This window comes from Plectropomus leopardus, chromosome 17 (assembly GCF_026936395.1).
Source record: "Plectropomus leopardus strain MGB_pleo_1.0 chromosome 17, ASM2693639v1, whole genome shotgun sequence".
Classification (NCBI taxonomy): domain Eukaryota; kingdom Metazoa; phylum Chordata; class Actinopteri; order Perciformes; family Serranidae; genus Plectropomus; species Plectropomus leopardus.
This window is the reverse complement of record NC_142192.1, coordinates 6,624,573-6,645,714: the sequence shown is the minus strand read 5'-3', so window position 1 is coordinate 6,645,714 and position 21,142 is coordinate 6,624,573. Positions and strand designations below refer to the sequence as shown.

Below are 21,142 nucleotides of genomic sequence, written 5' to 3'. Positions count from 1 at the left end.
ATCAGATAGATAGTGATGTCAAAAAGAAGTGAGACAATCTGATTACAGTTATAAAGAATACCATGATTCAGGTATGTTTGTGTGTGTGTGTGTGTGTGTGTGTGTGTGTGTGTGTGTTGTTAGCTCCAGCCTTTATGAAAGTGATAAATGGGGGGCTGGTTGGCTTTAATGGGTAGTCGGGGCCAGCTGTACCAACTCCTCCTGGCTTGCATCCTCTGGCAAACACAATTAGTCACATTGATCAAGTGAGCAGCAGAACAATGGGTAATACCCCGCTGGAACCACTTCTGTGGTTTAGTCCCCACCTTCACCGACCAGACCGGTTGGACATGATTGATAGGCAACGTACAGGAAGCTGGGCGAACGAATCCTTTGATTTCACACCACAAATAAGTTCATTGTTATAAGAAGGAAAAGAAAGATATGGGAGACTAGACTTTGTAGCGCGGTTCTCTGCATGGTTTGGTTTTAAAAGTGGGCAGCCAAATGTAAAGCAGAATATATCAGATGACTGTATAGTATTTAGTGAGTGCAAATGTAAATGATGACATGTGTCCTTAGTTGAGAGACAGCTGTATTTGTCATAGCATGCCAGTGGAGGGGGTAGATGCCACTTTGTCTCTGTCGTCATGCTGCTGACTGTTGTGGTCTCTTTTTAACATGTTCAATTCCTCACAGATGTGGTGTTCACTTTTAAGGCATATTCCCTATCCTGGCCATTAAACCCATGTAATGGTGCCAAGATGTTCCCGGAGACAGGAGGCGTATGAGCTAAAAAGCCCGCTGTGCTCCAAAGGATCATTCTCAACACTGAAAAGAAATACTTTAAATATGCATTTTGCCTTTTGCATTCGCAAAAACCACATGCTGCACATACAGCAACATAAAGCTGCTGAAGTTTTTAAAACGGCTCCCTCGAAAGAAACCTCAGTGGTGTAACAAATAGCTTGTGGGAATACAAGACATAGCAAGCAACGCTGAAATAGAGACGTGATCTTTTAATCAGATATGTGCAACATACAGTCTGAACTGTAATTGGTGCAATTTTTCTGTTTGTAACAAGCCTCTCTTTTCAACTAGGAGTAATGGAGAACGTCTGGGTGCATTTGTAGGGTTCCTCTATTTTCATTGCATTCCTGCTGAGACAATCTTGCACAGTCTAAAGCAAGCAGACCATATATTTTTCAGCCATAAAAAGACAAAAGAGGCACGGCTGCTAATCCACACTTTAATGAGCGAAAACGGAAGTAATGACATGCTGGGGAATAATCTTTCCTCTCTCTGCTCCACCAACTGACACCAATAACCCATGGCCGGCCTAATGCCCCGGTTGTGACACATTGTGTAATAGGAAAGGACAACTTCTTCTGGGATTTTCTCCCAAAGGCAATTATGAAGAATGATGACACTTTAACAATAGCTGGATCACAGCGCTCAACTTTGTCATCATGAGTGAATCCTATTATGCGGCGGCATAATGGCCGTCTGTGAAGACAGAAAGAGAATGGGTATCACAAGGCATCTTTCTGCGCTGGAAAACAAAGCTCATTTGAGGCGTCTTAACATCCGAGCCGTCCTTTGTGTACGAGCCTCAATTGTTTTCTCTTCTGCGAGTAAATGCCCCGGCTTAATGTGCTTCTGTGGCTCAGAAATGACACCTACAGTTAAAGGGATAGTTTGGGTTTTTTGAAGTGGGCTTGCATGGAGTATGTATCCATAGTCAGTGTATTACGTACAGTAAAGTTCAGTCAACATGCCTCCAGTTTGGAGAATAAGGCTTAAGTCCAACATGGACGCTAGCACCTCTTTTCCACCAAAATAAATGCGTGCACGCCGGTTCTTTAACATGAGTAAACCAGCTATAAATAGACCGCCTGTAGAGCAGAGCGGTGTACACGGTGCTACAGCAGACGAGCATGTCTGTCTGTGTGTGGGGGTTGTTTTGGTGTTTCAGTTCAACATCACGGATAGGCTGGAGAACTGGTAAAAAGAAGAAAGAAGCATGGATAGAGGTCTGTGAAACCTTTACGGTGGTTATTTTTTCTTTAAATATCTCTTACTTATTCACTCTCTTTGTTTTTAACTCAGAGCAGACCAGATAGACTTGGATCAATGTTTGAGTGCTGCTTAGGAGGTGACAGTGGTGGTGCGTCATTGCATTTTGGCAGTTAAGGAGCTAAAATTAGTGTATTCACCCAGGTGTTGTGTCTCCATCTGTGGCATTTCAAGCCAGAGACGATAAATATTCGGGACCACTGCAGAGTCCTTTGACCCTGGTGTGAATGCCAATAGTACACTTTGCATTGCATCAAAAAGTTAGATGTTAGCAGTTTTTTGTTTTGTTTTTTTTTTTGCAGTGGGAATGAGGCTCAAACGGTCTACTGCTGTATTTTGGCCAAATTAAAAAAAAAACTGGCACTGTTGTTTAGGTGGCTAAAATACATTTTGTTGCTTGCCCCCATCCACAACAGTAGATTGCTTCGATTCCATGTTGCTTCCCAGCCTGCTTCTCCAAACTAGGGTCGCGCCGACTGACATCCATTGTATGTAATATTCTGTCAATGGATAATTAACTCATACAACCCCATTTTAAAGAAATCTGAATTATCCCTTTAAGTCCAAGTATTATGAATACATTTATTTCTGCTTGTTACACTTGTGCTGAATGAGTACATACATCATCACTTTCTAAAGCTTTATTTTTTTGTCATTACACATGCAGTAAAATGTCTCCATGTTATAAACATTCCTGGATCACTATCTGAGGAGTTTGGAGAACATCTTGATGGGATGAAGATGCTGCTTTGGCTTCGAACAATGGGAGGCTGTTTCAGCTAACTCCAGGCCTCATTCTTTTCCCCTTGTTCCAAATACCTAGATAGCTAGCAATTTGAGCAATAAACACTTTGGGGAATGGCAGCTTGCCATCTTCTGACTCTAGTAGTGTTTGACTAACTTTGTAGCATCATAAGGCCAAAGAGAATTGCTTTTGTCATGGAGCCATTTAGGAAAACAGGGACAACACATGACATGTGCGAAAAGATTATCATGTTTTGCCTGGGATTCATGCAGGTTGTAATTTCAATTAAGTAAAGAGAAATAAATGCATTGACCTCTGGATTTCAGTGGTATTTCTGTCAGAATTTCAGCTTAAATTACACTTTTCTCAAAGCCCCAGTTTTAGAAGCAAAGAGGGTAGAGAAAAACCAAAAAGTGTAGGACATATTCTTCCTTTTTTTTTTACACCTTAACTTGTCAAACTGTTGCATGAAACAATGTAGCTGGTGTTTCAGAATCATCTGTATCTTATCAACCCCCCCAACCACACACACACACACACACACACACACACACACACACACACACACACACACACGCACACAAACACACACACACACACACACACACAAAATGTCCCTAAACAGAAAAATGTGGAGAGCCAGACTTTTCTTTCAAAGAGCCTCCACAGCGGCTGTTGTCTTAAAGGAGGGAGGGGAGAGACTGCTTTCAGCGGCCCCAGCCCAGGACTGGTTCTCATCATTTTGACAATAAAACTTGAGCAGTTGAAACAAAGTTAAAAAAAAAAAAAGAGGCTAAGAGATTTCCGCTGGTCTGCACCGAATTGTCTCCCCTTCAAATCCGACAGCAAAAGAAGAGCAGAGTGGTGACTTTAGTGAAAGCTTTTGGGGGCTTAATTCCTCTCTGGCACCCTGCAGGGCTGAAGGACGCAGGGACCAAAGGGCTTGAAATGGTTCAAAGAAGAATGAGTGATTGTGTTTTAAATTCCCAGAGGTTTGTTTTTGTGGTGTCGGGGTTTTACTGCAGCATTTTGTTGCTTTTGTCCAAGCTAAATATGGGATCTGACAAAGGGTAATGAATGAAAAGGTGGGGATTTGGTTCAGTTCGAATCACTCTGCTGATTAAGAACAATACCTGGATGACTTTAGGCACTTGCTGTTACTTTTTTTATGGACATAGGAGGCAGGCATGAATAAGGAATGTTAATCAATAAACTCCTTGTACAACATTCATGTTCGTTTGACCCGAGAGAGCAAACAAATCCGAGATATTCTGTATTAAAAGGTCACATTAATGAGAAAAGATGGGCAGTGCATGCTTTAAACAACAATGCAGAAAGATAATTAACACTATTTTATGTATATATTTACAGAAAATCTGTACACTTTTTACATTTTGCTACTGATAAATGCATTAAAAAAGAGTTTCGTAAGAAAATACACAGAGGTGATTGTCCCCTTACACGTCAGCGCTCGAGGAGACCTGCGATAACCGGGGGTCAGAGTCAATCTCGAAGCGGTAGTGGTAGCCCTCCCACACCTCCCTGCAGGCGTCCCGCAAGTCATAGATGCGTTTCTTGATGCCCTTGCGGTTCAGATAAAGCACAAAAAGGAAGATGAGACCTACAAAGCCCAGCACTATACCCAAGAAGACGTACGAGGTCTGCAAAGCGAGGTCAGCCCCGGCACCGCTCTGATGGCATACCAGAGTCAACGTACCTACGGCGAGCATGGATGTGTTTCTCATGCTTGCTGGGAAGGCACATACAAGGCCCTCAGCATCTCTGATGCGTCCCTGCGATCTGTTGAGCCACAGAGCAAAAGGTTCGATTCCACACGTGCATGTGAAGGGGTTTTCCTCCAGCAGGAGAGCGGCTCTGGGGAGGGAGTCCAGCTCTCGCAGGCCCTCCTCAGACACCGTCTTGAGGGCGTTCAGGGTCAAGTCAAGCTCCTCCAGGTGCTCCAAACCCGAGAAGGTGGAGTTGTGGATTGCCACCAGGGAGTTGTTGGAGAGCTGTAGCCGCTGCAAGCTGGAAAGGTGGGAGAAGATGCGTGAGGGTAGATAGATGAGGCCATTGTGAGAAAGGTCCAGTCCTCTCAGGGTCGCCAAGGAGCTCCAGCGGAGAGAGGTGGCCAAGTCCATCACTGACGAGTGGTTGTAGAGCGATCGGCTCAGGTTGAGCTCCCGCAGAGATTGGTTCTGCACAGTGAAGGCTTCAGGGTGGATGACTGCCAGCTGGTTGTTGCTCAGATCCAAAGAGCGGAGGCTGCGCAGTCCAGCAAAGGTGTGAGATTCAACTTCGGAAATTCTGCATTTGAGAAGATCAGTAAGATGTCATTCACACTTTCAGGTAACATACAAGAGCAAGAAAGTGAAAAAAAATTATTCTGTTTGTAGACATAAAACCAGGACTGATTTACTTTCGATCTAACCTAAACCCTTTGATAACGGGCTTGATTTATTTAAAAAAAATAATGGGAAGCCGGCAATGACAACTTCAGAGGAAAAGACCCCAGAAATTGGCAAGAAAATAGTAAAAACAAGAAAATGACCCGAAAATTAACAGAAAAAGGAAAGAAAAAGAAAGGTTTAGAAAAAATAAAAGGAAATGGTCTGTGAAAAAAATACTTCAATATTATATTAATTCTGTAAAAAAAATAATCTTAAAACATATAATTATGAAAACCAGAAACATAGCTCTCTGAAAAAATTTCCCTAGCTTTTCTTTTTTTAAAGTAATTTTCTAAATCTATTCATTTCTTGAGGGACATTTCTAATTGTCTTTTTTGCTGTTTTAGAAAGGAAATCAAACCAATTTGCCCGCAGTATAAAGGTTTAAATAACTGAAAGGCATCTGAATGTAGCACAATTAAAGAAATGTCCAAATGTTTCAAAGAGTTGAATAAAATTAAACGTGTTTGTCACTAACCTTGACAGTCAGCAAAGCCTTTCAAGTGTCATTTGATTAAAATGCTAGCAACTGATGACTGACATATAGTGCTTTGCTATTGAAATAAACTGTACTATCTTAAAAAGAATGATTATTTTGGGATTCCCCAGGCTTTGCATTAAAAATGTATGAAAACAGAGGAGTCAGCAGAGGAGAATCTTACCTGTTATTGCTCAGAGAGAGGTTGGTCACATTCCCCAGTCCTTTAAAATTCTCCGGACCGATCCGACTGATCTGATTCCCAGTTATGAACAGATTCCTGGTGTATCCGGGGATCCCTGTCGGGATACTCCGCAGGTCTCTGGAGACGCACTTCACGGTGTGAGCCGCCTCTGAGCACTCGCAGCGCGGAGGACACGACGCGTAAACGGAACCGAGCAGCGCGCAGAAAACAATGCGCTGCGCCAAATCCCGCATGTTGGAGAGAGAAAAATGTGCGGTCCTAGAGCGGTGAGCAAAAAAAGAGAGAAAAAACTCGGAAAATTTGGATAAATGAAAACGATCAGCTCCTGCAAGACGTCATTATCGTGTGTAGTCCCGGCTGGGAATGCGCTTCAACTTTGCATCTCTGCAGAAAGTGTGGCGGAGAGGGAGGGTCTCATTTCCATGAGAACAAAACTGGGGGTCGTGCTGATCAGAGGGGGTGTTTGATCCTTTTGTCGTGGCGAAGCGGGGCGTCGCTTCTTCTCCAACAATGAAGTTAAGAGGACCATCGCCTGGTGCGATGATATGCGGGGAGGGGCTTCACCCTGTCCGGATCCACGAGATCTCCCTCTCAGCCTCGAATACACACCAGTGGCAGGAGAGAGGAGGAGGAGAAAGTGGTGGAGCTATAAGTTCTCCGTCTCTTCATATTTATCATTTCGCGCGTTGCAGCCATATATGATCATGTGGCGTCAATGTCATTGGTCAGAACTGCAGTCACTTAAGCTATACCTGAATTTTTGGGCGCAAAATATTGCAAGCAATGTTTTCCTGTCATAAAAGTCACAAAAAATGTCGTCACAGCAATTTAAAGGGAAACACCACCTAAATTTATCATTCTGATAGGTTATTTCCACGACTTAGAAAAGTTTAATCGATACTTAAGACCATGAGCCACCCTCTCTCTCAAAGGCAGAAACCAGAGAAGTAAGCCTCAAGCTTGTAATGTCATAATTAATAAAGTCCCGAGGTGCTCCACAGACACCAAGCACATTTCCAGTAACCATCAAATTGAGCAAATTGAGATTGCAAATGTAAAATATGCCCAATGGAAATCAATTTTCAAAAAAAGAAATCCCACTTATCACAAGAAAGTTTTTACGCTCATTTGAGGTAGCATTTCAGGCGATTAAAAAAAGGCATATTTTCCCAAACTGCAATGGAAATACTTTTTTTATTTTTGCTTCTATAGGTCACATGATGCTATGGCTATACCCTTATCGGTAGGAACTGGCTCCCTGGGGCATGATGCAGCAGGTGCTACAAGAGGTGTTACTGCATTACAGAACTCTTCAAAAGTTGAGTGGATAATCTTTAAGTTTTGAATCCACAATTCCTCGGTGAAATCGTGGACTATCACCTTCCAGAAATCCCTCATACGTGGCAGCTCTCACATACAAGGGGCTCTCATAACATGCCTATGTTGCCCTCAAATGGAAATCATGGACAGCTGGAAGGATGGGGCCATGGGAAAGTACAGGTGTGATGTTTTGGTGGCGTGTTATGCATGCTACCCACCTCCAGAGATTTAAAAAGCAGCTAACACTATTTAGCGGCTAACTCAAAGAGGAAGAGCAGTTGCTGGATATGTATGCATATTGGGAAAACAAAGAGATTCAGGAGCTCATTACCCTTCGAGCAGAGGACAAAATCAGCTACCATGTAACAGAAAAGAGAAATCACTGTTACTGTTCACAAAGTGCAGCTGACTCATGTGTTATAAGTCACTGGAGAGGCCAGTGCTGGTGTGTTAAATGTCATGCCCGTCAAGCTACTTTTTGGTTTGCACGATGTCAGATGCTATTTAAAATCACACACTGGAGCTGATTGATGCATCCGTCATTTGGTTCTGTGGAAACATGGAAAGGAGGCACAGACAAGAGACTTAGCAGCGGCCCTATGATGCAGTCTCTGTGCAAAAAGTGCTAGTGCACTAACATCTTTCACCATTCCTTGTGTGTGGAGCAGCTCCAGACTTTATGCCCAATGACATCACAAATTTGAGTTTCAGTACTCTAGCTTTTGGATTTGGGACAGAATTGGCCATTATTACTAATATTTCTGGACTTTCTTAGACCATATGAATTAAATTTGTGAATTTTAGAAATGGATGCACTTCCCCTTTAATATTCATTTTCCTTGCCTTATAGCTTGTCAGGAATCATTGTCTTCTTTTTATTACTCTAATTTTGTTTAAGGAAGTAGGTTGTTATAAAAATAGCTCTTAAATGCAATAACTTTGCCATGACTTCACCATTTACTAGCTGCTGGATTTGATGTCTCTGGTCATTCCCACCTACCCAGGTGGTATGGTAAATGTGGGGGAGGGGTGTTTGGGGGTCAGACTAAAGCCTTTGATCCCCCCTTCCTTGAAAACCATGATACTCTGCAGAATAATGACCACTGAGTGGGACTAGAAGCCACTTGATAGTAGAGTATCAAAGCCTTACTGAATGTTTATTCTGACAGCTTATAATGATTATTACAGGAATCACTTCAGAGTGTATTTATAGAAACTAGAGAAGGAGCAGGAGGGACTTTGCCCTCAATGGCTCCCTCCTGCTGACAGCCTTCACGAAACACAGTTTTCATAATTCAATGATGGAATTTCAAGTAAAAAAATAACCCACAAATGTCTACAATAATAGACATCTTTATTGGTATTATAGCTGTAAGTCATAATCACATTCAGAGTTCACACAGTCATTTGCAGAGGAGTCTTAAAATTCCCCGTGGGCTATATGATCTGCAGCATAAAAGATATTTTGGGGATTAGAGAAACAAAAGAGGGTTTTTGAAATTGCAGACTGGTATAAGTATATATGGATAGTGGCACTAATAATAGCATCCCAACTGTCTTTTGTCAGCAGACTGAATCGCTGGGACCACAGGTCTCCACATTCCTGGACCTGGCTCTTGGATACAACAAGGCACCGCAGCAGGCAACATCTAAAACCATTCAAATGATCTCCACTGAGTATTGCATTCTTGCACATGCACTCTGATTTTCTATCTCTCCTTCTAAAATATATATATAGATTTATATGTCAGAAGCAGTAATAATGGCAATATTGTGAGTTTCAAGTGATCCCAAAGGCTCATTCATTCATTGCCTTTCAGAGTTTAAAATGTAATGAAAGAGCTTTTTCACTGCAGAAAACAAGTCATATATTCAAGGACAGTTTTTCTCCCGTTTTCCGTCATTTAGCGCAATTACAGAGAACCAAAGGGGTTTTCTGTTTGTTTCTATAGGTACTTTCCACAGCCACATTCACTAAGTTTGGACAGAGATGCAAAATGTCACTGCAGTTTAGGCATAATGAGCATATTTCCAGATTTTTTTTTAAACACATGCTACTTTTAGTAACATCACTGTGAATGGAGGGCCACAAAGTCCAAATCACAATAATTTAGAATGTAAATATTTGTGGCATAAAGTTGTATTTACAATAAAAGGTGATTACCTCTTCACAATAACGACATGGCTTTAGAAAACAGTCATGAAGTGTCACAGTAAAAAGGCTGAAAATTATTCCCAAATTGTGTTTTTATATACAGTATCCAATGTTCAAATTGAGGGCAGATTCTCATTTTTTTCTATTTTCTCATTTAAATACTTTGAAGATGACTCTGCAGCTTCAGAATGTGTAGCCACACACTTAACAATGCTGGCTATTGCATCAAATCAGCGTTAACTTAAGCAGGCCTGTTACACTTCTAATTTATTATTAATCATCACTAAGGCTTGAACCAGATTAAGAGAGAGATATGGATAATAAATAGAGAAATCAATAACTAGGAAGCAGACTGCAATGAAATGCACTATGTGTCAAACATAAACTTCTCTCTCAAACTCTCTTGCATGCATGCAACAAACACACACACATGCTGGCATGCAATCACATGCTCTCTCTGATCGCTGCATGACTAACACACACACGCGATCACGCACTCATTCAGGCACAAATCTGCTTCACTGCCAGAGCAGAGATGATATGCACGAGTGGGGTAGAGAATGAAAATTGCACTGTGAATTATTCAAAAGAGGAAATCTGTCGAGTGAGTGATCAAGTTTGCAAAATATATAAAGAGCACCTGGTGTATGGTATAATGTGTGATCAAATATTTACAGGCGACATGGGTAAAATACACACAAGAGGCCACAGAATATCTGCTCTCGGGCAGCCGAGTGAGCAGAGCAAAGTGTAGAAAACTGGCACGGTGTTAGCCCTAACATGAAACCCTAAACACAGAAAATAAAACTGTAAAATCACACTTAAATGACATCTACTTTGGATTATTGCAGGATGTTGGTCGGTATATGTGTCAAAGCTTTGTGAAACAGTGCTGACATTTCGCATTGACCTTCAGATCTGATATGCAGAGGTGGAAAACAGCAGGAGCGATGCTGGTCAGGCGCTGGGGGGGAACTGCGGATATTCAGCAGGGGTTGGCGAGTGTGAAAAACCTGAGGATCCTGGCTACCTGCTGCTTCTGGCAGCACCGCGGACAAAGAGAGGGCTCAACACTTTTTTCGATTTGATTGCAAACAATGAGGGGATTTGAATCTACTCACGACAGCCATGGCAACGGATTTTGAGTGCCAACCATCATGTGGATTTAAGTTTTTTTTTAATTCAACAAGAATAACTACAAAAATCAGAAATACATAATACATAACGGAGCTGTGAGAGAGGTCATTTTTAGGCACTGACTCTTGCTTCTTTCCCTTAAGTCAAAATTTGTAAGAAAAAACTTTTCTCACGTTAAACAAAAAGATTGAACCAGGTTTCATAATTCCCGACAACAAGCTGCTCTTCAATAAATTTGGAATCACCAATGAGCTGTTCCACTTAAGAACAACTTCAAGGACACAGTTTGAGTTGGTCTCCCATTCTCCAACATATGGCACAAGTATAGAAAACCGAAAAAAGGAGCTTAACTGTTCTGTTGGTTTCTCTAGGTATTTTCCACAGCCACGTTCACTGAGGTTGCTACAATCGTTGCATTGATGATCTGTAGTTACAGGTATGAAAACATTCATCGTAAACCTATTCAAAGTAGTACCATGAGGTGATACATGGAATGCATGTACGACATATCTCTGAAAAAATAGTTCTTTTTAGAAGATGCATACATTTTTGATATCCTACAGAGTTAAGTAAGAAAATGCACAAAAATACAAACTGCTCTGGCATGTTTAAGAAGCTACATTAGATCAAGCATGAAATGCAATAAATTCCCTAGAAAGGCATCTAATTGATATAGCATGTTTGTGCTCCCCAGTATAAAAGTGAAATTCTGGAAGCACTGAATCATGGGATTACACTCCCAATCCATTACAAAGTAAGTCACCAGAATCTGAAAGCAAGGCATGAATGTGTTCCCTCAGAGAATTCAATTCAACTATCAATACAGCTACACGACGTCTACACTGTGCAGGTGGCGATGGCTTAAACCTGCTGTTAGACTTTCAATAATCCGAATCCATTAAGTGTGTTTTCTGCTAGTTGTGGTGGTGATGGGGTGTTCAGTCACCTCCCTCTAAATGAATGACTGAATATAAATGAATTTCCATCACTATTTCGTTCCAGTATCACCACTGGAATAATGCCACTAACAGGCCGCCTGCTACCACAAACCAAGCATGTGTTGGTATACACGTGTTGTACATTCCTGTTCAACAATCTCCTCTCGGAGGGAAGTAGTCTATATCTCCTCGATCGCTTTTGCTCGACACCGTGTGATGCCCCCTAGTTGTCTAAAAAGGTCAACCCCACATCCGACCTGCAGGGGTTCCACTGTGTCTTTAACCGGCCTCCCAGGTCACCGCAGGTTGAGGGTCAGGGCCACTGTAAGGATCATGCCCATCAGCATCAGGAAAGGCAGCCAGGTCTTCAGAAAGCCTGCACAGCTGGACCAAGAGGAGAGTAGTAGAGAGACAGATACGTGAAGGTGAGGAGAAGAGCATTATGTACAAAAAAGAAACTAAGGCAATTTTTAAGTAGTTTTCCCTCACTCAGGTGCTGTTTAAAACTAAAACCATCGCCTTACACTCCAGCATTTTAGCAACATTTCAGAATACATCGCCTTCTATACCTCTCCCCTCTGTTTCAATCCACAATGTGTCCTCTTCTTCTATACTCATCTCCCGTGAAGTACCACAAGACTCCATTTTGGTGCCTATTTTATTTAAATGTATATGCTTCCCTTGGGGACTATTTTCAGAAAATATGATATCTCTTACAATTTTTATGCTGATTACACCCAGCTATACCTCCTGCTCTAACCTTGCAATCCATGCACTCTTAAGTCCCTTTTAGTCTGCAATCACTATCAATCTCTGTTATTAAATGTTAACAACAAGAAGGTGGAACTATTACTGAAAGTAACACATATGTATCAAGTAGCAGAAAACAAATTGGGGGTCGTTGCAAAGCAAATACAACAACGTATCAGGGCTGTACCGGGAGCATTATCCATCACTGAAGGAGTACCCATACAAGACAAATGGCCGTGACTGTAGCGACTTCAATTATCTTGTCTAATCAGCTTCTTTCTTCCCAACAATCGCCAGAGAGCCACTGGGATGTGTAGTCCACTCCTGTAACTTTAGTCCTCAAAGGCTTTCTAGAGAAATGTCCTATATACAAGCTTACTTTTTCCCAGAACCAGGGCTCTCTCTCTTGTGTCCTGAGACAACAGGTTCAAGGTATACTGTAAAATCATGCACGAGCCCCTGGGATCAGTGAGAAACCTCATTCACAAGCTTCAGCCCTACTTCTTACAGTGTCTTCATAGAAAGCAGCTGTAGATTATAGGATAGCAGCAGCAGCAGCTTATCTCTGCAAAAGACATAATGTTGCTGCAAAACATTTTTGTCACAGAGACAATAGTCCAACTTTAAGTGTGTAACGATGTGAAAAAAATGAATTTTGAAAATACACAGGTGACTATCCTCATTACTTCACGGCTGTTGTACAGAGTTAATGCTGGTGTACTCTACAGTGTAGCCTGATATTGGAAGGACAAAGAGACTTTTCACTGTGTTGAATTCAAATAGTGACTACAAGCTTCAAGTGCTGATTCTTAGCATTATTTTGATTGTGTTTCTTGTCCAAAAGTCTACAACACAGAGACGTGAGCCGGCACTTCCCTGGTATTGCTCTGCCAGGCCTGTACAGCCGCCACCTTTCAGGGGCTTCAGCAGGTGGAACACCTGTTCAGTTGGACTAAGATCAGGTGACTGATATTGCCAGTCAAGGCAACATTTCCTGCTGCACTGTCCAAAAAAATTGGATGACTATTCAGACTCTGTTTACCCACTATGGGTTCCAACACCTTGAAACACCCTTCAGCTTCATAGCTATCAATCACCATTAATTTTAAATCCACTGAGCCAGATTAGAGCTGTAACAATGAAAAACATGTCCGTGCCCTAAAACTGCCCTGTGTTTCTATGTGAAAATGAACTCCTTTCTATATTTACAGGGATTATTTGGATTTTTTGAAATGGCATTATGTTGGGTACCTATCCATAGTCAGTGTGTTACATACAGTAGATGCCCCTAGTTTGGAGAAGCTAACTGGAGTCCAACACACAGTTTATTTACATGATGTTAGAAAAGATAAAATTATTGTATTAGTCTGACTAAAACTGGACTTTTAAAATACGTGTAAACATGTTAGTCCGACTGAAATCAGACTAAATCAAATTTCTCAAAGTCGGACTAACACTTCCAAAAAATGCGATTGTAATTCGATTTCCTCCGTCTTGTAAACACCTTAGTCAGACATTAACTGGACAGGGTGTTCGGCTTGTGCTCCTTGTTGCTGCTTACGCCTCCCTCGGTGGTTAGGGATAGGGACTGTTGCAAATTGTGTTGAAGGAATGCTGCAAAACGGGTCAGGCATTTAAAAAAAAACATTAAGCACTGAGGAGAGACTTGTTGTTCATTTTGTCTTAGGTGAGGGACATACAGCTTTAAAATTTAGTATTTTATACCTATTTCAAATTTTTAAAAAGTTACACTTCCAGTCCACACAAGGACAGTCCAATGAAATGGCCTAATCAAGCTATGGCTGCAGCTCCACTAAACTGTGCATGTATATATGTTCTGACAGTAGCTAAGTAATGTATTACTTATTAGTATTTTCATTGCTTTACATGTCTGTCAGACAGTGATTCCCGACAAGGAACTGAAGCCGTATATTCCTTTTTTTAAAGCCGGACTCCATTGAGAAAAACGATACTCTAACTTCATTGATCACAGGAGCTGCTGGTCTACTGCTACCTCCATCAGTTTGTTTGTTTGTGTAATTGTGTGACTTTGACATTAAAAGGGTTAGATGGGATTAACCAAAGTCACACAATAACACAAACTAACTAACTGATCGAGGCAGCAGTAGACCAACAGCTCCTGTATCTGCAAGCTTAAATGACTGTTTTTGTCAATGGAGTCTGGTGGCTTTGAAGAAAGAATGGACCCCGTCCACGGCAGTGGCCAACAGACACCTACTGTATGTAATACACTGTTAATGAATAAGTACTCCATACAATCCCACTACAAAACACCTGAACTATTGAACTATCTCTTTAAGTTGAGGCTTTGTGCTGCAAGTCAGTCGTGTTAATATGTCAAACTCACCTCTGGGACTCACAGACTTGTAGAGAGCAACATGCAGTGTTAAAGCTGTTCTGTTATGTAAGCCTGTTATGTTTTTAAATGAAGGTTAATGTACTCTTTAAATAGGCTTGTGAGGTCATGCCTTAACAGTGTCAAATGACACGACTCAAAACAGAGAATGATATGATGTTATACCCTATTTATATATTCTCACAGTGACATCAACAGTGGTGTTCCTTTTCACTACCTCGGTGGCAGCTGTGGTTGGGAAGTTTAGTTTAGGTTTCTGTGCCAGTTTAACCCCAGCAGCAAACTCTATTTCCAAACACTTGAGATATTAGGGCTTCTTACCTGACATGTTTTCCATGGATCAGAGCGAGGAGGCAGAGGTTGACCATGTTCCACGAGGTGCTGTTTTCATATCGCATCAGATTCAGAGCCATGGCGACATGTGAATGACAGTTGTCACAGCACAAGTTGTGCTTTGGAGAAAACAAAGAGGACAAATCATTAATGATGTTTTCACTTTTATAAAAGTAAATTAAAGACATGTCCATGAGACCACTTATTTACCATCCTGTGCTTGTACTCCTCTGATGCATCGTGCACCGCTGTGTCCCAGGCATTGGAGCCGCTGGCGTACACTTTGCTTACATCAAGCATCCAGTACCTGCCGTCAAAAAGAAACTATGTGAACTACTGTGGAGGGCTAAAGAAACAGGTTTGGTTCTTTGAAGCAATATATGTAACCACAAGAACCCAAATATTTTCATTTACTTACTTTGTCGGTCTTCCAAAAGCCATGTTGTCTTCCTGCAAAAGAAAAATATTTATTTGCTATTTATTATTTCAGAAAAGATTTAGTGATCATTTGTGTACTCATGGTTTTTTTTATCAAGTTTGTTGGGCTCATTTCATGTTCATTTTGTGTGCTACACTAATAATTAAAGCAGGCGTAGCCACATACCACATCAGTCGATCTGAAGCTAATTATGTGAAAGTAAAAAAAGTTAACTTACTTCACCTCTTGGAAAATCTGAAAGATCTGAAAGATTTTCAGATTAAAAAACAAACTGTTTCTTATGTTGTGCACTGACACACTATGGAGTTATTTGGGAATCATAATATGTAATTCAGATGGTTTAGCATTACAAATTAAGGAAATGTGCCTCAAATCCTGTTTTTATCCAACAACAACTTTGTTTGTGTGCAACGGCCAAATGGGTCCAACAACCTATTAGGCTGCGGTCAGACGGACATAATCACAGTCTGGTAAAATGAAGCCCCCTCATTCATGTGGTTGGTTGCTTTGATACAGCAGGTTTATCGAGTGCCAACTCAAGAGGGCATCCGCAAAACAATGTAAGCACATGCAAGCGCTACCTCTCAGCAGATTACTTAGTAACATTAATGACGTATTTCTACTGCTAAGCTTGACAATTTGTGATTAAAGATAAAATGATTGCCACAGGCTAACTCTCCAAAGTTTAAAATTCCTCAGAGACCACTGTGCAGTGTTTCAGTGTCTCTTCTGTTAAGCCTTTAATTTCACGCACAGTCAGTTACTCGAACCTGATTTTCTGGATCATTTCAGCAATACCACACTAGAGTGATCCTTGAGGTCATGCTGTTATACTGTATATCACCACAGCTGATTGGGTCATAGGCACTAGGCTGCAGGCTGCAGTCTGAGTGCTGAAGATAACCACAGCTGTGATGATATACAGTATAAAAGCATGACCTCAAATGTTGTATTGCTGTTATACAACAGTTCGACAAGAGCCATTTATCAATGAACGGTAATAAGTGACAACAGATTATGATTTGATTGTTTATTTAATGACTTTAATTTGGCGCTGCTGTGTGTGTGTTTCCAGTGAAATAAGAGTTTATTAATAGTTGTTGCTTGTATCGACTCACTGCCATGATCTCTGTCACCTCGAGTCAAGTATCAGAAAGTTTGTTAATTGCGGTGGCTCTCAGGCTGTGGTTGGTTTATTTTCAGAAAACGGCGGTTTACCAAAACCCATCCCTAGCAGCTGCTCCCCTCCTGGGCTTGAGGGCTTTTGCATGAGGCGGAATTTTGTTCAACGTATTTTTTGAGCGACGTTACCAGTCAGATGGGATTTCCTCACTCTTCAAACATTGATACAATGTACGGTAATGTTAGATAACTACCGAGTGGTTATGCGTGCCTAATTATTGGTTTATAACAGCTGTAACGCGGAGTGATACATGCAGAGTTAAAAGTCCCAGTGATGTTGTACTGTACATCAGCATTCATGGGATGCCTCTCGACCAAGCAAACTGCTTGGACAGATCTAACTGTTGTATAAATGTCATTATCTCACTGATATCTGAAGCAATGCGCCCCCATTAATGCAGCCACATGCAATTATGTTTCAGTTTGTTAGGTTAGAGACACTGTTCTTACTTTTATATGCAGGCTATAATATCCTCTCAAAACCTTTTGTAAGTGAGTAGGATTTAGGGAGATATATTGGTAGAAATGGAATATAATAAAAACTAGCAAAACTAGCAGGTCCTCGTCGATGGAGATCTCCATGTTTCTACAGTAACACTAGCTCTAGATAGGGTCCTTCATGTTTTTATGTTGGCCAGCGTAGTTAGCAGCACCCCCATGATGAGAGCATCTGAAAAAAAAAACTGTTTGTTTTTTTTTGTTTTGTTTTTAAGTGAAACTGCTTTATTCATTGTTTTTTTAATCAGTTTCAATGAACAGGCTCTTTTGTTTTGGCCAAGAACAGACCTCTGTGGATAGTTTGGCTTCTGGTAAAAACCTCCTAAATAATGACCACTGAAGAAATTATAAAAACTTTCAGCTAGTTGCAATCTGTAATCCTCATCTCTGGGTAACACTACATCTTCCTAAATCTTGCCAAATGGACCTAATGTATATAAACCTTGCAGCACCCCTGTCAATACTCACTGAGACAAAGTAAGGTCCAGCAAAGTCCCGGATGACACCAGTGGAAGTGCAGATTCCCATGTGGCCAATGAATGGAAAAAGCCATCTGGACAAGAAAAAACAAACAAACATGCAAAATAAATATTACAACATAAGCATTTCTGTGACAGTCCCTAGAAGGATGAACATGTTCCCAGATGTTCCCAGTGTTATTAATCTTTATGTATCTTCTTTGGCCAGGTCCACACAGGACAGACAAAGAAGGTGAGAGGTGTGTCACTTTTAAATGGGCAGCAGTACTCATTTAACCCTTTGAACCCTGAGCAAATTGGCTGATTTCTTTTTAAAACACGGGGAGAATGTAATTCAGCAAGTCATGGCCCAAATAGTAACAAAAAACTTGTAATAAAAACAAACAAAAAAACATTTCAAGAATAAATTACAAGAAAAAAAACTAAAAGTAAACACAAAAACCCCCCACAGAAGCATAGATATACATACATGTATATATATGTATATATCTGATACAAATCAGATTCAGACTATTCAACATAATTTCAGAAAGCTGGTATAGATCAAGAGAGAGACAGGATGCCGGAAAAATATAAAGAAATGTGCATTATAGCATATTAATATCACACACACAGCAAGGTTACGTCAACAGCTACAGAAAATAAATTTGCAGTCATGTTACATTTCATTGGACATTAAACGTGAAAAAAATGCTGTAACAATGTCATCACACACAATAAAATTCCATGACTTTTCAAGATTTTCCATGAGATTAGAATAGTTTTCTGGACAGTTTTCCCATTTAAAAAAAAAAAATCTAATCCTCCCCTATTTAAAACTTTCTTTTGTAATTTCCTTGTTACGTTTGACAAATTTCTTGCAATTTGTGGGACATTTCTTGCAGTGTTGGTTACTGCCTTTCTTTGCAATGTTTTTCAAAATATATTTAACTACTTTGCTCAGGTTTCAGAGGATCAAGTAGCTTGGTAAAGCCATCTGAATGCAGCACATGAAAACTGCTTTCAGTCCTGGTTTCAAAGGGTTAACTTATTGTAATCTGATGTAGGACTCAAAACACATGTAACAAATAACTTGTTGTAGAAAAAAACGAGGGATACGATTGACTTTTCCCAAAACAACTTATAAACTGGTTCCAAAATTCAAACTGATTATCCTCCGGTTTAAATCCACTCATCCTGACTCACTTAGGAGTCCTGAGTTACATGACTGTCAGCACTTTTAACATTGCTGGATAACAGATGACGTTAAGAAGTTAACAGCAAAATTTCCAATTTCTATTAAATCTTAAACTGTTTAAAAAAAAATATGAAAATGTATCACTAACAAATCACATTGTGACATCACTATAAGTGATGTTACTTCTCACACCAAGTTAATTTACACTTAAAGAAGGTCATCATTGAACAAAGCAAGCTTTAGCCTTCAATCTCTCAGTACGTAAAAACGTCTATGTTTGCTACTTTTGTTTTACTGGGTATTTATTGGCTTTCTCATTATAATTTCCTGAAATAAATGTCAATTTTAATCATAATTATTACATGTAGACATTTGACATTCTTATCCGTGGCTCTGACTCTTGCGTTTTAACACCGAGGGCACACTGATATCAGTATGTCAATATGAGACATCTTTAAAAGGAAAGCAGCAACAGGATGGTATTGTTCGCCTGCTAGCTAGCTAAGCTAATGAAGCTGTCACTTCGTCTCATGTCCCGAGCTTTTGTTCAGAGACAGACTGAGCAGTGGACGGCGAAAACTCACGATAACACGGGGATTGGTGTCCACACAATACAGTAAGGGTAGCGACTGGCCTCTAGGTTTATTTTCTCAGATGCTATGTGGTAATTCTTCATGGTGTCTTTTTCAACAACATCCGCCATCACCAGCTGTAGAAAATGAACTTCATTTGTCCCACTCACAGCTGCGCCAAGCTACTATAAAAACACGGAACAAGACCGGAAATTACAGGATTTGGGTTTCAAAATAAATACATAAATACGCGTCCGTTTAACAGCCAATAATGCTATGTAGAGAAATACTTGCCGTCATAAACAATTTCAAAGAAGTATTCGGTATTAATTCAACACACGGGGAAAACAGGAAAACATAAGAGGCTGACGTGTAATGTAAGTAGCAATACAATATATAGAAGGACAACGTAGATTTTACTTTGAAAGGTACAATCGAGAGTGCTTTATCTTATTCCAACTGGCTTGACTCTGTTGTCTGTCTTGGCAGAAGCAGCAACTTCCGGAATTTCTGCAAGCCCAAGAGGAATAATAGATCAGTTCAGTAAAAACTTTAGTCTAACAAACCAGTTATTTTTGCGTAACCCCAGCCAGCTGTATTTAGTTCAAAATAACACCCATGTTAACTACCACTCTCCAAAGTAACGTTGCTATTTAATTAAATAATATGATAGTAAAAACATTCCATTCAATTATATATTATATTATATTATATTATATTATATTATATTATATTATATTATATTATATTATATTATATTATATTATATTATATTAATCTGAAAATCCAACACGTTATGCAAGTGATGGAAAATATGGGTTTACAGAGAAGAACATCATAACCATAAAGCCTATGACAATGCAGCTTAATTTTCCCGGTATAAACACAGTTCTCTTTTCTCACTTTAACAGCCCATCACAAAATGAATGTCTTGGTTGAACTATTACTCGGACAAAACAAATGCCTCCTTGGGCTGAAGGGAAATTGCAATTGGAAGGGGAATTGCAACACTACAGTGTGACATTTTGTGGACCAAACACTTTATAATCAAGAAAATGACCAGAAAATCAATTGCTAATTAAAAAAAAAGTTTTTAAGTTGCAGGCTTAGGCACTAACCTTTTGACCTCATGTGTCAAAGGTCAACACCTTGAATGCGCAAGCTTAGAAGGCATTGTAGTGATCAGTGGTTCGCAACCTTTGAGTCGGGATTTCAGGGATCAAATATGATTGAGAGAAAAATATATTTCTGTTATTTTTTTTATCATATATATATATATATATATATATATATATATATATATATATATAGTATATAGTCTGGTCAATGATAAGAAACTTTTTTATCAATTCACGTATTAAATTTTAATTTTTGATCACATGTAAAGTGTAACATGGTATTAATGTTAACTGCTGTCCATGTAAAGTAAGAGTTAAATATGAAAATATATAGAAATGTAATATATAATATATAAGACATATTTTAAAAATAAAATAATTTATAAAAATAATAAGGGACAGCTTGGTGGTGCTGTGGTTAGCACTGTCACCTCACAGCAAGAGGGTCCCCTGTTCAAACTTGGGCTGGAACAAGGTTTCGGACCATGGGCGGGGTTGTTTGAGTTCTCCAGCTTCATCCCATAGTCCAAAGACATGCAGGTCAGGTTGATTGGTGATTCTAAATTGCCCATAGGTGTGAATGTGAGCGTGACTGGTTGTCCTGTCCAGGGTGTGCCCTGCCTCGCTGCTAATGGCAGCTGGGATAGGCTCCCACGACCCTTGCGAGGACAAGCAATTACAGACAATGAATGAATAAATAAACTAGAAATAGCTTCCATGTTGTTCCCTTGTTG

The 21,142-nt window shown here is 40.1% G+C and overlaps 2 protein-coding genes across 2 annotated transcripts; both read right to left on the bottom strand.

Annotated features, from left to right (window-relative positions):
* Nucleotides 1-1,208: 1,208 nt before the first annotated feature.
* tpbg1b (trophoblast glycoprotein 1b) lies at nt 1,209-8,322 on the bottom strand. Its single transcript, XM_042506872.2, has 2 exons — nt 5,913-8,322; nt 1,209-5,107 (listed from the first exon to the last, which is right to left on the bottom strand). Exons 1-2 carry the CDS (start codon nt 6,164-6,166, stop codon nt 4,258-4,260), a joined length of 1,104 nt encoding a protein of 367 aa, XP_042362806.2. The 5' UTR covers nt 6,167-8,322; the 3' UTR covers nt 1,209-4,257.
* Nucleotides 8,323-8,590: 268 nt separating this feature from the next.
* On the bottom strand, nt 8,591-19,467 carry tmem222b (transmembrane protein 222b). The gene is made up of 6 exons (XM_042507121.2): nt 19,303-19,467; nt 17,531-17,615; nt 15,362-15,393; nt 15,154-15,250; nt 14,932-15,062; nt 8,591-11,867 (listed from the first exon to the last, which is right to left on the bottom strand). Exons 1-6 carry the CDS (start codon nt 19,419-19,421, stop codon nt 11,780-11,782), a joined length of 552 nt encoding a protein of 183 aa, XP_042363055.1. The 5' UTR covers nt 19,422-19,467; the 3' UTR covers nt 8,591-11,779.
* Nucleotides 19,468-21,142: the final 1,675 nt, after the last annotated feature.